At 41.1% G+C, this 13,718-nt stretch overlaps 2 protein-coding genes and 3 non-coding genes across 10 annotated transcripts in view; 2 read left to right on the top strand and 3 right to left on the bottom strand.

Moving 5' to 3' along the window:
• Nucleotides 1-638: 638 nt before the first annotated feature.
• On the bottom strand, nt 639-6,574 carry LOC128875064 (D site-binding protein). 3 transcript variants are annotated; one of them, XM_054120388.1, is made up of 7 exons: nt 5,906-6,574; nt 5,624-5,841; nt 4,984-5,543; nt 4,137-4,589; nt 2,014-2,250; nt 1,409-1,587; nt 639-1,324 (listed from the first exon to the last, which is right to left on the bottom strand). In XM_054120388.1, the coding sequence occupies exons 4-7, from the start codon at nt 4,243-4,245 to the stop codon at nt 1,115-1,117; spliced, it is 735 nt and encodes a 244-aa protein (XP_053976363.1). In that variant the 5' UTR covers nt 4,246-4,589; nt 4,984-5,543; nt 5,624-5,841; nt 5,906-6,574; the 3' UTR covers nt 639-1,114. The 3 variants fall into 3 exon arrangements, with proteins under 3 accessions (XP_053976363.1, XP_053976362.1, XP_053976361.1); XM_054120387.1 differs by having other exon boundaries at nt 5,008-5,543; XM_054120386.1 differs by having other exon boundaries at nt 4,137-5,543.
• Trnam-cau (transfer RNA methionine (anticodon CAU)) lies at nt 1,847-1,919 on the bottom strand. Its single transcript has one exon. It is a non-coding gene; the product is annotated as a tRNA-Met (tRNA).
• Nucleotides 2,552-2,624, top strand: Trnar-ccu (transfer RNA arginine (anticodon CCU)). The gene has a single exon. It is a non-coding gene; the product is annotated as a tRNA-Arg (tRNA).
• Nucleotides 3,447-3,518, bottom strand: Trnah-gug (transfer RNA histidin (anticodon GUG)). The gene has a single exon. It is a non-coding gene; the product is annotated as a tRNA-His (tRNA).
• Nucleotides 6,575-7,079: 505 nt separating the features above from the next.
• LOC128875006 (uncharacterized) overlaps nt 7,080-13,718 on the top strand; it is a 7,822-nt gene continuing 1,183 nt past the window's right edge. The window contains exon 1 of one of the 4 annotated variants that reach the window (XM_054120281.1): nt 7,080-7,198. In XM_054120281.1, the coding sequence (XP_053976256.1) occupies nt 7,122-7,198 (77 nt within the window). In that variant the 5' untranslated portion in view covers nt 7,080-7,121. Of the gene's footprint in view, nt 7,199-12,219; nt 12,412-13,718 lie in introns of those variants that run through there. The other 3 variants (XM_054120280.1, XM_054120282.1, XM_054120279.1) reach the window with 3 other exon arrangements.

Genomic DNA, 13,718 nt, shown 5'->3' with positions numbered 1-13,718 from the left:
ATGCATGTTCGCTATGGAAAAAGTTGTTTCAAGTCACCCCTCGAACCATCCTTTTCAAGGGCCTCCAATATTTTTGGGACACCCTGTATAGGTACTCGCTTGGAACTACCGTGGAAGGCGCGGTTGCAGGCCGGCCAACACAAATCTGGTTAGCAATGTCAATAATAGCAATGGCGAAACCAGTTATATCGAAACTTCCGTGTTAAAATTTATAACAAGCCCCATTTAGAAAGAAGGTAACTCTAACCTTTAGTTTTCATTTTTAAGAAAAACTAACTAATTGTGATATCGAGATACGTATTCAACTTTACAGGTTGTGCAACGAAACGCTAGAAAAAAGATAAGCTAGTAAGAAATCTTGAAATACTCTCGAATAATTATTGAAAAATTATTGTGTCAATGGTTCCGCGATACTTGTATTTGCGATTTTTATAAATATTATTTTATCTCAGCCTGCAATCTATTTTATATATCGTGTACTGAAATGGGAATTTGTATTTCAGGAATCTTGGCTCAAGATTACGATGGGACTTTTATTTTTATACCAACCTGCATGCGCAAGTTCTGTTTACCACTGTTTACCAGAAGTATTCGGAATGTCAAATTCAATGTTATCTATTTTAAAATAATGATTACGTAACACTGAGACTATTTTGTACGATGCGTAGATTTTTATTTACCAATAGTTACAAAATGATACATCGTTCGCTATTTACACTAATTTCGCTATATAATTTAGGGAAATAAAATTCTAGCGTGAAATATCTACAGCCACGTGCCTCCAAATTTACGACGTATTCTTTAGTACATTTATGTTAGTTTTATACTGATTTCATTGATGACACTGAATTCAATAATAATCATATATATTCTTAGACATGTTTGTCAATATTTGTCCTATAAAAGTGTTAGAAAAATTTTCTTCTAAACAATAAATTACCGACAACCACCGAATATCTGTTTGATCGTGAAACAGACCATTGTCGAGCAAATAAATAAATAAAACTTGGAAACCGTTATCGTAACACTCTGGACTAGTAGAAACGTGTCTGACCAACCACTTTAATTACTAATTTCCATTATTATGATTTTTTTTTTTTTTATAACGCTCATTTCAAATTTGACAATCCAAAATTGGCGTAGACTGTGCCGGCGATAATTTAATAGGGGTTATCGACGAGAATGAATTCTGAATGGTCTGCAACGCCGGCCTTTGTTGTTTAATTAACATATGTCGAAGAGATTGCGCTTCCTCTCTAAGTGTTATTATCTGCGCCCTCAAAATTGCGTTCTCGTGCTCCAACATAGTCGCTCGTAGCGCTATCTAGAATGCGACATCGATTTAAGAATTGGTAAATGTAGCGAAAACAGAAGACGCTTGAAAATTGTTTTATATCTGTCTACATACGTGGTCCTCTCGAATTTTCCGAGCATCCCTGGACTTCTTCGCGGCCTGATTGTTGCGTTTACGTCTCTCGTAATATTTCTCGTCCTTCTGATTGTCAGGAATTGGCTTTTTCTCGCTTCTAGGACGTCGCTGCACGTTCGTGATCCCGTTCGAGCCCAGAAGGTGACGAGTTACCATGCCTATTTTACCGACAGTCGGTTAACCGAGTTATAACTTGAACAAATTATAAACAGTAAAAAGTCTTTTGGGATTTTCCCAAATAATGTTACATTTTAGTTATGAATTATCTGCGGTGGTCGAAGACGTTTAATAGTTTGTTCATTTTACGACTGGAACGATAACTTAAACGTTTCCTTCGAGCAATATACGTGGAAATATTGTAAAAAATTGTGTCACTTGTAGAAACAGGAAGTTTGGGACGAGGTAACAAAAACAATTTGCCCCGGGTGAGGATCGAACTCACGACCTTAAGATTATGAGACTTACGCGCTGCCTACTACGCCACCGAGGCAATTGAAATTCAACATTTTTAATATTTAATAATTTTTGTAGACGATAAATTTAATTTTTAGTCGTTTAATTTGGTAGAAAACGGATCGACTTACTCGTATTTACGTTCGAGAATGGTTGAGGCACGCTCAGGGGTTGCATTAAGGGTGGCACAGTCGATAAAAATGGAGGCTGGAGCAAGGATCCCGGAAGTGTAAACGTTGCTGTCAGCGACGATGGTGTCAATGGTGATGGCGTACGACCGATCGTGGTGTCCGGTGTATTAGAATTTAGAACGTCACGATCCCCGAAGCCGTGGTCTCTAGAGTTGCATGCCTCGTATCTGTACAAGTCTACAAATTCATTATTAATTTCATTATTAAATTCATTACTAAATACACTTTACTTAATTTTTACTGTGATCTATTTTACATATGTATTAAAATATTTCTGTAATCGTGAACGTTTAATTGATCTTGCAAATAGTTAATACAGTGGATGTATATATTACAGGGATGAAAGATATAATAATTCGCATTTCTGCGAAATATTTGATTTGTCTATTTGTATAACACAGAATATAATAATTAATATTATACAACTTTATTACGTCGTAGTAGTATGACATTGATTTTGAAGGAGCTCAACTTCACAGCCCCTGTGGCCTAATGGATAAGGCATCGGTCTCCTAAACCGGGGATTGTGGGTTCGAGTCCCACCAGGGGTAAATTCTTTATTAAAGATATATTTTTTTATCATTTAATAATTTCAACGATCACAGTCTTTTTATGCAATATTAGTAAACGTAACACAAAAAGAAAATTGAATAATTAAACAGAAATTATTGATGATTGAAAACGAACGATTGAAATCCTTTGTAATTAAGTCAGTTTCTAACAATACTTTAATTACACGTATTAATAGGATAATAGTTTCAGTAACGTTAGGCGAATTCGTGTGCTTAATCGATCCTCCAGCATTAAATAAGTAACATCGCGTGTCCTCGCGAAATCTTCCTCGATTCGTTGTGTGTTCTACGGAATTTAATTTTTATAAAAACATTCTCACGTTTCCTTTTGCTATTAACTTCAGTAAAATGAGAAGGGGGGGGGGGGCAAAGATAAAGTTTTAATCAATTTAAAACAAAAGTAATATTGTTATCGTGATCAAATTTTATTCTTTAACATCATACAAAAATAAATGATATAAAAGTGTAAAGAATACATATTTATATATTTCTTTTACAGTATACAAACAGAATTGTCTTAAAAAGAAAATGATAAAGCTATCCTTTGGAAATTATTGTTTTCAAAAATACATTCGTCAATATGTATCTGTATAGTGTAAATAGCGTAAAAGAAGAGTTTCATACAACACGAGACAAATATAAATACAAAGTGAGATTAAACAAACAAGATGACGAATATAATTTATTCAATCTATGTTTAATTAACCAAGTTTGCAGAGAAATGTAGAAGGATCGTTTGGGTAAAATTGAAATAGAAAAAAAAAATGAAACCTCCACCGTGACAATGTGCCATTGGTACATTGCCGTGACCAGGATTCGAACCTGGGTTACTACGGCCACAACGTAGGGTCCTAACCACTAGACGATCACGGCTGTTGGAGGACTTGCGAACGAGTTTAAAATCGGCCATACTCGAGTATCACGTCGACCAACTTGTTCATTTATCCGTGACTTCAGTACACAGCAACACGTATTCGAACAAACGCTCTATAATTGCATAATGTAATTATTACTTTCTCTAAAGGGGCATTATTTTACTTGAAACAAATAAAATTAATCCACGATATTCGAATATTTTAATTACGAGTATTTTATTACGGTTATTCGTTCGATTTATATTTTGTTTATTCTTACATCACGGCTTTCCATTTAATTTATACATTTTATTTATTTATTCCAACATCACAGGTTCTCGTTTAGTTTATATAATTTATTTACACCGTACAGTATAGATAAATTTTATTCGCTAAAGCAGCGTGGTGTGAAAGTGACCATAACAGAAAAATCACATGCCGACAAAAACGTACTTCAGTGGTAAAAGATTGAAAATAAGAATACAAATCAATGCGTAATTTCTGTAAGAAACGATAAGCGTGTTTCGACACTTTCATTTTGTTCACTCTTCGAGGTCTCAAAGCTATGTAAATTCTCGTGCCAGGAAGGCTGTGCCAGCGGAAATTAATTTCGTGCGACTTTAATCGAGGCAGGTACCTGAGGTGGGTCCGAAGAGGTTGTAACTCCTCAATAGGTGCAACGCAGAGAATGCGCCGGACACTGTGCTTCCGGTACAAATCGTCCTTGCATGCGCGTGGGAGCTCATTCCTTCGAGAAATCCTTGCGAAACTCGTGGACACTGATCGAGTCACGTGAAGTCAATATCGGATTACTCTGTTCTCTTATCAACGCATCGAACACGCAGAAATTATGAACCGAACGTAACAGTCGATGAGACGCACAGGAAAACTCCTGCAGGGTTCCATTTGTCCTATGGAGTGTACCTCGAGTGTACTAATTACCAATCAATTTGAAATAAAAAATACATTCTTCGTCGCGCTGAGGACGTTTCCTCTTCGACGTCATCGCCTTATCGATCCTCCTGGTCCAGGTCGAGACGAACCTTGCTGTTAACGATCAATGTTTCTCAGGCCACGCGAATTTTGCTACCTAAATCGAATTTAATCGAATTTTTAGTAATAAAAATTCCAGATTTACAAAAATTGAATGTATAGAAATATGTGACTGATAGCTTTATAAATGATACTTGTATAGTAACGCATACGATATTGTACGTAATAACACTTGTGTTGGAACTAGCAAACATTGACTCTCGTTATTATACACTCACAAATTCTTTTACTATACAGAATTATTAAAAGTCGTACTCAAAGTTGCTTCTTTAAAAATAGTTCAACGAGTATGATTCACGAATATAATTATCGAGAAATTTAATTCGACGCGATTTTTGTTATTATACACCCACGAGTTCATTTATCATAGAGAATTATTAAAATTCATACTCAATGAAAATATATCTTGTACATTTAGAAAGATGATTAACTGAAAATTGAATTCAGCGCGTTACCCTGCCACTTTCAAGGTGAACGAGATGTTTCACAAGTTTCTCCAGTTATCACCGGAAGTATCTATGTCTTCGAGATCCTCGACGCTTCTTCGAAACCAACTGGTTCCAAACTTCCAGACTCGAAGTTCCAGTCCACCCTGTTGACGTCTGACGTCACGTGGTACCTTCTGCATACCGTTCCTCCGGAAGAATTTCCAATTCGTCCCCGAGCAGGGTGATTCCCGCCCCTCGACGCGTGCGCAGGGACGAGCAGAACGATCGTTCCGCCCCTGAGTCGTTAGGGGTGAGTAGTCAACACACGTTTCGAGTGGTCAAGGAAGCCAGACGGTCTGGCCAATCCGAGAATGTCAGTCGGAACCAACGAAGAACAATTGCTCGCACCCCCTCCTCCACCCTCCGGTCGTATCACGACCCTAATCTTCGATCTGCCGTTATAATAGGTCGCTCCTCGTATCTTGCATGACCGACGAAGATTCGGATCAGCAAAAATTGTTCCAGCTGGTCTCGTTTGTGGAAGTTTCCGGGAATTGGTGGCTCTGCGCAAGAAGCTTCAAGTTTTCGACCACTTCTAACTCGGAAAGTTTTCTAACAGTAAAAAGAAGAGGTTTTTCTTTACCTTGCGATTGCGGTGTTTTTATTAATAGAGATGGTTCCCGTAGCTTCGATTGCTTGAAATCCTTGAAATCCTATAGCTGGATCTTTGTGCGAGGCAATTGTGTAGGCCTTTGCACAAATGGCACCGCTTTTCGGTGATCGACGGCCGGTAACGAACACGTGCCACCGAGCATCAGATTATGTGTGCGCGTGTCCGTATGTACGAGTGTACTCTCGAAACTTGAATATTCAAAGAAACGCAACGAAAAATTAAATAACAACTGAAAATTTTGCAGCATTTTACCTTCTTTATCTCCGAGCAACGAACCATCCGAAAGAACCTTCTCTTTTATCGAATTCAGGAAACACATTAATTCACCAGACTTTTCCGCAGAGTTTCATCGCGAAGTTTCGTCCCTATGTGCAACTAATAAGCTATCCGCACTTATGGTCTTCGCGTACGCAATAAGAACGTTCCACCTGCGGCACCAGACCAGACAGAAGTCGGCTACGTGTTTCTAATGTCTCTGGGACAAACGACAGCTGACACGTTCATCCAGTCCGCGAATGTTTAATGGGGACGGTAATTATTACGAACCAAATTAGACGACAACCAACGACGACGGTCAACAGTGGGAGGGGACTGCAACATTGATGAGACCTGGTCTGGGGCTTGAAATTGTTTTTAGTCGACATCATCAATGTTGCAACCCTCGAGGACTGATAATTAATGGTGAAACGGTCGTTTCGAGGGGGGCTCTGCAACTTGGTCTCCGTGTTCTTTGATCCTCGAGCGAAAAATAAGTTTTCTTCGGCTGGAAACAGGGGCTCAGACTTCCATCAGTGTATTTAGAAGCGGTTCTTGCGTGAAAATATGTTGTACTAGCTGTACACCGGAATACTATTCTTATTCTACGTATATGACTCGTTTCGTCGCACTTGGTCGCACTGCGCGTCAACCACTGTCAGCCATGCCGAACAAAGAAAAACAAAAGAAACATCTACGCCGATCAGTAGCCTCCTAGCGACGCAAGAATGCATCCATAGTATATTTGGGCACCGTGCGCCGATAAAGTAACCGAACAACGCTTTTCTTCCCACTCGATTTACAAATGTTTAGATCTCAAATTGAAAACGCATTTTTTGTATCAAAACGAAACACAGCCTATGTTACTCTTGAATAGCGTAGCTTTCCATTAAACTGCAAATCTTGCATTAATTTCTCCATCTTCGATGCAACACTATTATCCAATAGTATAAACGAGCGATAGAAACGTCTGGGAATTCTTCTCCAGTTCGCGGGCAGGAAATGTTAGGTTGCGGAACGATAACTTGACGAAGAAAGTTTGCAGGCGCGACGGTGATTTACGGGCGTAGCATGTCCTCGATCGTGTGCCAGAATGGGACGAGCAATTCGGGTTATACCGACCGTTCGAATTTAACCTGCGGGGGAGTAGCTCGCCGGTGGGTTAAATAACGCCATTTGTTATCGTAATATCTAATTTAGCGAGCGAGGGGTGATGCGCCTCTGCCATGTGGCCGTGATCTCACGAGGCCGCAGTACAGGTGTCTTAGGAACAACAGTTTGCTGGAACAGGTAAGGTTCGCCAGGTGCACCGGAGACCGACTTAAAGACTGGGCATGAATCATTTTGGCTGATTTAAACAATTCTTAAGTAAATATATAGATATTCGTTGGTACTAATTGGAGAACAGGCTATTTTATTAGAATTAAGGAATCTTTGGAATTAGAGATTTTGGTACTGGGAAGTATTGTGTAATAGGGGTTGAGCACACAATTTTTTAAATATATGGAATCTAGATACTAATTTGTACTACTCAGGAGACAGATTGGAGAAGTGTCTGAAGCCTGGAGACTCCAGGGTCCTCAGATTTAGCTTCCAGGAGTAAGTCATGTTAGTATTGGGTTGTTCGGAAAGTCCATGTCGATTTTTGGTAGATGGTACAGGTCTGAATATGTCGAAGTGGTTGAAAACAAATAATATCCATACATCCCTTAAAAGATGGAAAGGTTGTGAAACAAAATGACACCTATGTAATTCAATAAATATATATTAAAATTTAAACGTGTTTTTGAATGTTTCTTAGAAATTGCCACGAACTTTCTGGACAACCTAATAGCATTGATTTTAATATTGAGGAGCATTGTATAATAGCACTTGAGGACAGAACGATTTTGGCAGCCCTGTAGATAGAAGGCGAGCACGGTCTTCCCGCAGAGGTAGAAAACAATCAGCGAGATTGTCTCGACATTACGAGCCGCGTTCTCGTCGCTTTGTCGGACGCTCGTTATCATTATGTGGCTCGATGCGCGATAGCGAACGCCCCCGCGATGGGCACGGGCTGCTCGTGCGAACCCAAACACCTGTCCGCGGCCAACGGGTAACGTGACATCACGTCATGTGACCTCCTGAGCCCCCTGACGCGCCCCGAAACCCCTTCAATCCCCATTACGATGCGCGACCTCAGGGTAATCTGCCTAATCGCCGTCCTGGAAACGACGGATTACACACCAGCGCCCGATAGCCTCCTACTTTTAAGCTTTGTTTATTCGAAGGCGTAACTACCGATTCAGTTGTTGCACTGAATCCACACGGCGCAATTTCATTATTTACATTCTTCATAACTTATTATGTGGGGGCATATTTCGTATTGGATACGCGTATAGATTCTTTCATGAATTCCGTTGGAATTTAGTCATTCGAATTTATAATCTCCAAGAAGAGTGCAATTGGTAATTGGACTGTAATTGGTCGTTATTGGTAATTACTGTGTTTTTTAAATAAAAGGGTTTGAGGAATATAAACGAATCTTTATTCGTAGACAACTGAGAGCGAATAAAGAATTGCTGGGACACATGTGGAGAACGATTTATACGGACGACAAGAAATCACTCATGGGCGTTAAAAAATTTCTCTTCATGTTTGACAAAGTATGTTTGAGTTCAATGTATACCAGAGTTGCAACCTCTCGCCTCGAAGGATGAGGCAGAATATATAAAAATACAAAAGCATATTTCTGAATCATATGATTCGTTCGTTAATATTTTTATGCCACAGCGATGCGAATAAAGAGAGTCTAAGAGCGTCGGAATACTTACTATAATTCAACATTTTATTTTACTACAAAAATAAATGTACTCAGAATACGGGGTGTCCCAGAATCAGTGTAAGAACCGGAACCAGAATTTCCTTTGCGAAAATATCGAATATTGCTTCGATTTTGAATTATTAAGGAAAAACTACCGACCAATCACAGTGCCCAAGTAGCGCGTGCTCTTCTGCGGGAGGCGGGCCCGATTTGTGGGCGGAGCGTCATGGCTCTCGCGAGCCTCTCGCGGCAAAGCGCGCGCTACTCGGGCTCTGCGATTGGTCGGCGGTTTTTCGTTGATAATTCAAAAACGAAGCACCGTCCGACATTTTTGCAAAGGAAACTATGGTTCAGAATCGTCTCACCTACCACCTAGCTCCGATTCTTACGCTAATCCTGAAACACCCAAATTAATTAATAAATTTAATATTCTATTATTTCGTTACGCCCCATTCCCAATAAAGAGAATCCTTCCAAAATAAGGCTGAAAAGAAGCTTAAATAAGGCGCCATAAAAAAAACCAGGGAACTAATCGGTACACCTGACACCGAGCGTACCTTCAAAAGAACCGTAGTGAGAAGGGCGTGGGAGGGAGGGAGGGAGGGAGGGGGGGGAAGGGGGGAGGGGAGATCGTAAATAATCCGGAGTAAGGCAAGAAAAGTTTAATCGCATCTTTTGCAACGCAACGGCTCCCAAGCTGGCGGTAAATGCTCGAAGAAGGGATGGGCGAACGGTTGAAGGATGAAGAGTGGGGGGGCGGGGCGGGGAGGCTGGGGGGCGTCCTCGTGACGACTTGATGAGATAACTTTGCTCGAGTTGTGAAACACAACGGGGGCGTCGCGCGATTCGTGACTTCGTGGGACGAGGGTGCAAGGAATCCGTGCCTCTTGCGCGCAAGAAAAGGGGTACGGGGCGGTGGAAGGAGGAAGGGCGGGGGAGGGGGAGGACTGCGAACGGGAACGTAGGATAGAATTAAGGGTCACGCGACCCCCTCTCCGCGCTGTCGTTCTCGGGTGTACAAACCGGGGTAACACGGTGTTGTGCGTGATCCCCGTTTCGTGCTGATCGCCTTTTCGGAGCGGGGGACGGAAGTTCGACGTTAAAAATACTTGTTGAAGCGCGCTACGCAACTGGTTTTGCGATTCCTCGTCTTTGGGGAACGGTAGGAGGATGGCGAGGTAGAAATGGGAAGCGAGAGAGATTTTTCACGGGGTTTACGGTTAGTAAAATTCACAAGAAGCGTCTGAAAGATATGGTGGAGATGTCGACAAATAAATTTATTTTTTTTGTATGAAAATAAAGCATCGTAAGAAAATTTTATTCCACATTTTCGATTCAATTTTTTACGTAGAATCGCCCGGGACACCCTGTATACATTATATATATGAATTATAAACAAACAAAAATTTTTGTATTCAATAAAGTGTCTTTAATATTAGCCCTTTGTAAAAATAGATTCAAATGTATCTCGTAAATGTAGGTATCCCTAGATCGTAGGTTTGGCGTTAAACCTACCTCCTATCCAAGCCCAACCTAAGGATCCCGTGCTCGTCGTCTTTTTTTCTGCTCTTCCGTTAGACGCGCGTTGGCCTGTTGTCCGATAACAACAACCAGTCAGCCCGCCAAGAATTACTCGGATGAGTGCGGATAAGAACCGTGCTCGGCGCGGTAAGCCACAGTTTGCCGACAGCCTGGGAACCAGAGGGCTGCGCACGGCTTCCATGCCCCCCCCCCTCCCCGCGGGACCAGCTACCTTAAATGATTAAGTCCCGGCTGTTGAAGAATCGCGTTCCAGCGAAAGGATGATACTGCACTGGCGAACCGCGAATCAGGTCCAATTTGTACACTCTATATAAGGGGGCTAGAAATTATTAGACTCAGCCATAGGGGGGACTAGAGGGTTCTGAGCTCAGCTATAGGGGGGCTAGAGGGTACTGAGCTCAGCTATATTGCTACTTGGTACCCTAAACGCTAGGACCTTCCTTGCTATTCCATGGAGGAGAGAACAAGGCTTTGGAAAGTTAAACATCGCTCAACTGAGAAAGAGAAACGTCGAATAATTCCATTAATTCCATATCCAAATGGTACTATTAGATGATACGGCGAATACCGGATAATTCCCAGGCAGTTTACGAGCAGTATTAGATCCACCATTGGAACAGAACGCTTCCGCGTACGGGCATCGTTCAGACGCTAGCCTCTTGTTAATATTTTACGTCAACCGTCCTCCCTTCTACGATCAAACGCTCCTCCTATTTTTTTTTTCCTCCTCGACTCAACACACCGCCCACCCACGCACTGCCTTTCCGCGGCGTTATTTAAATCGCAAATCGATACCACCGCCGCGGAAAACACAGTTACAGAGGGAACTGCCTCGGTCATGTAATGGGAGAGCAAGATGGATCCGATAGGGCTCTTAACAAATGGGAGGATCTAGCCTTCCGCGCCTGGCGTCGATCGTCAGATTCTCTGGCGCATGAATTAGAAGTCGCGAAATTGCGGGTTTTATGTATTTATGGCATGTATTATTACAAGAATATATCGAGAATAAATCTAGAATATATCAAACATGTGTGGAATGCAGCAACGACATTTCCCGCCATTTTCGTTCGCCATTACGGCCACTTGGAATTTTTCAAGTAGAACCGCTGCTAAATTAGTCTGAATTGAAAAGTGGCATTCTCGTTATCGCGATGCTTTCTTCGGAGAAAATCAATATCGAGATACCACGACCATAATCTCCAACTTCACACGTTTGGCACTCGTAAGGTTATCTCTTCCAAATTTTCTTTACTCTATCGTGTAGTTCAATCAAGTATGGAGGTCCAACGAGGTATGGAAACCTCGGGACACGAGGGAATGTCGGACGAAGACGCAAATAAATTATTCGAGGAAATTTTGGAGGAAGACAATAAGGACAGCACTTCGGAATCTTGCTCGTCGGATTGCATGCCAGGGCAGCCTGAGGTTCAAAATAAATAAAAAGAATTGTTAAGAAAGCTTTAAGAAAGAATTAATTTTCTATTTCTTTTTTTTTACTTCACCCTCTGTATTACTATGATCAGCCTGGACAATCATCCTGGAAATTGCCAAAATTTATAGTGCCAAGTATAATTGCCAATACTAGAGACTAATCTCTATGTAGAAACGTATATGTTAGAAAATTCTCGTACCTCACTTAAATCAGTGTTGAACAGTTAAGACTGGATAAAGCAAAAAAACTGGGACCCAAACATAGCGTTTATCCTGTCGATGTTTATATTCTGTGTTTACATTTGGCTCGAGTCGAGCGTCGAACGTAGAAAAGAACAGAGAGTGAAAGAAAAAGAGGTCCGAGGAAACATCCAGTCGGCAGAAGCGTATCAATCGTTTAGGATCATATTACACTACTCGCTCCCCGAGCGCCAAGTCATTCTTGCATTTATCCAGTCAATCCTGTCTTGGACTTAGTCTTTACTTGTATAATGTATCGCAATGATCTTTTACAGAAATTTTGTGAGTGCCTACGTCTAGCGGAGAACTCTTCCAGATTCTCGTTGCGCGTGATGGAGGCGATGCGATCGTTGCAGCGCGAAGAAGATGGACTCCTGCCGACCTCCACGCCGGACGATATCGTCGGTTATATCGAGGCGAACTATCGCGACGACGGTGACCTTTACGCTCAGGTGCGAACAGCGCTGAAACAGGTCTGTTCCCAAGGGTTAGTTCCACGTCAAGGTGAAAAGCGACGGAACAGCACCGTTGCAGGCGAAAATTGTGTCTCGCGTGAGACACGATCGCGTTTCAAGGCAACTGCAAACCGTTTATCTCGTTCGAAGACACGGGTTGCATCTATCGATTCCGTTTCCAGTTCCGACCGTTAATTGTAACGCTTCCACTCTGATGCAACCGGACTGCAACGATGGAGAAATAACAGTTTTTATTTTCGAAGGGAACCGAGATATTTTTGCTGGAAATTCTAAAAGGCGTACAAGGGTGAATTTTAAAAAAAATATCAGCTTATAGGGAACGACGAGGCGGAACTTTTTTGTATTTACAGTTTATTCGTACGACGTTTAGTTCCAGAGATAAAAATCGAAAACTTAAAAGACCTTTTTCCTGGGATCTCGTAGTGCTCTGATCCTGTTGCTGTTGTCTTAAAGAAAAAAAAAGACAACGGTTGAACAATCGAATTTTTAAAAAATATCAGCTTATAGGGAATGATAAGACGAAACTTTTTTGTATTTACAGTTTATTCGTGCGACGTTTAGTTTCAGAGATAAAAATTGAAAACATAAAAGCTCTTTTTCCTGAAATTCAATTTTTTGAAATGAACTTCTAACTTTTCAATTTTTATGTTCGAAACTAAGCGTTCTATTAGTTGATTAAAATCGAGCTGTTTCGAGAATAATTGGCGCATCGGATGTATCCTCGAAGAAACTGCTGCAAAGTAGGATATTCTCCGGACGCGTGAGAGTCGCGTCCACTTTTGAGTTCACGGTGGCTTTCACCCGGCCAGATTTTTGCGGTAGATAAGCCTGTGGGACTCGTAGGCGTAAATTATGCCTTCCTGGAGAAGTTTTACTGCAGCATTGCAGTCGTTGACGCTTTCTCAGATTCTTGAAAAAGATAGAGAGATGATTTACACACTAGAAACGTCGAATGATGCCAATAATATCGAACTTTCAATTTATTGTATTTCAAATGCTCTACAAGTGTATTCTAAGATGCAAAAAATATACATAGTATACATTAAATGTATTTTGAAGAATAAGGAGTCAAACGACACACGAATCGAAGGGGACGGGATTAGTCGTGTAGATAAAGCGGTCGACTGTAGATCCGAGGATCGTGGGTTCGAATCTTCGTGCCCCTTATTTTTCGTTTAGACTCCTACATATATTTATTATATTAGGTTGTCCAGAAAGTTCGTGGCAATTTCTAAGAAACATTCAAAAACACGTTTGAATTGTAATATATGTTTATTGAATTACATAGGTACCATTTCGTTCCACAACCTTTCCACCT

This window comes from Hylaeus volcanicus, chromosome 4 (assembly GCF_026283585.1).
Source record: "Hylaeus volcanicus isolate JK05 chromosome 4, UHH_iyHylVolc1.0_haploid, whole genome shotgun sequence".
NCBI lineage: Eukaryota > Metazoa > Arthropoda > Insecta > Hymenoptera > Colletidae > Hylaeus > Hylaeus volcanicus.
The sequence above is the reverse complement of the archived record's forward strand: the minus strand, read 5'-3'. Positions and strand labels throughout refer to the sequence as shown.

Bases quoted from the DNA above. Each gene is read 5' to 3' on its own strand.
- LOC128875064 (XM_054120386.1), bottom strand. From the start codon at position 4,245: ATGAGCTCCCACGCGCATGCAAGGACGATTTGTACCGGAAGCACAGTG. The intron at 2,251-4,136 runs GTACCTGCCTCG...ATGAATTTGTAG, and splicing joins CCTCTTCGGACCCACCTCAG to ACTTGTACAGATACGAGGCA. The intron at 1,325-1,408 runs GTATGTAGACAG...GTCGCATTCTAG, and splicing joins GGAAAATTCGAGAGGACCAC to ATAGCGCTACGAGCGACTAT.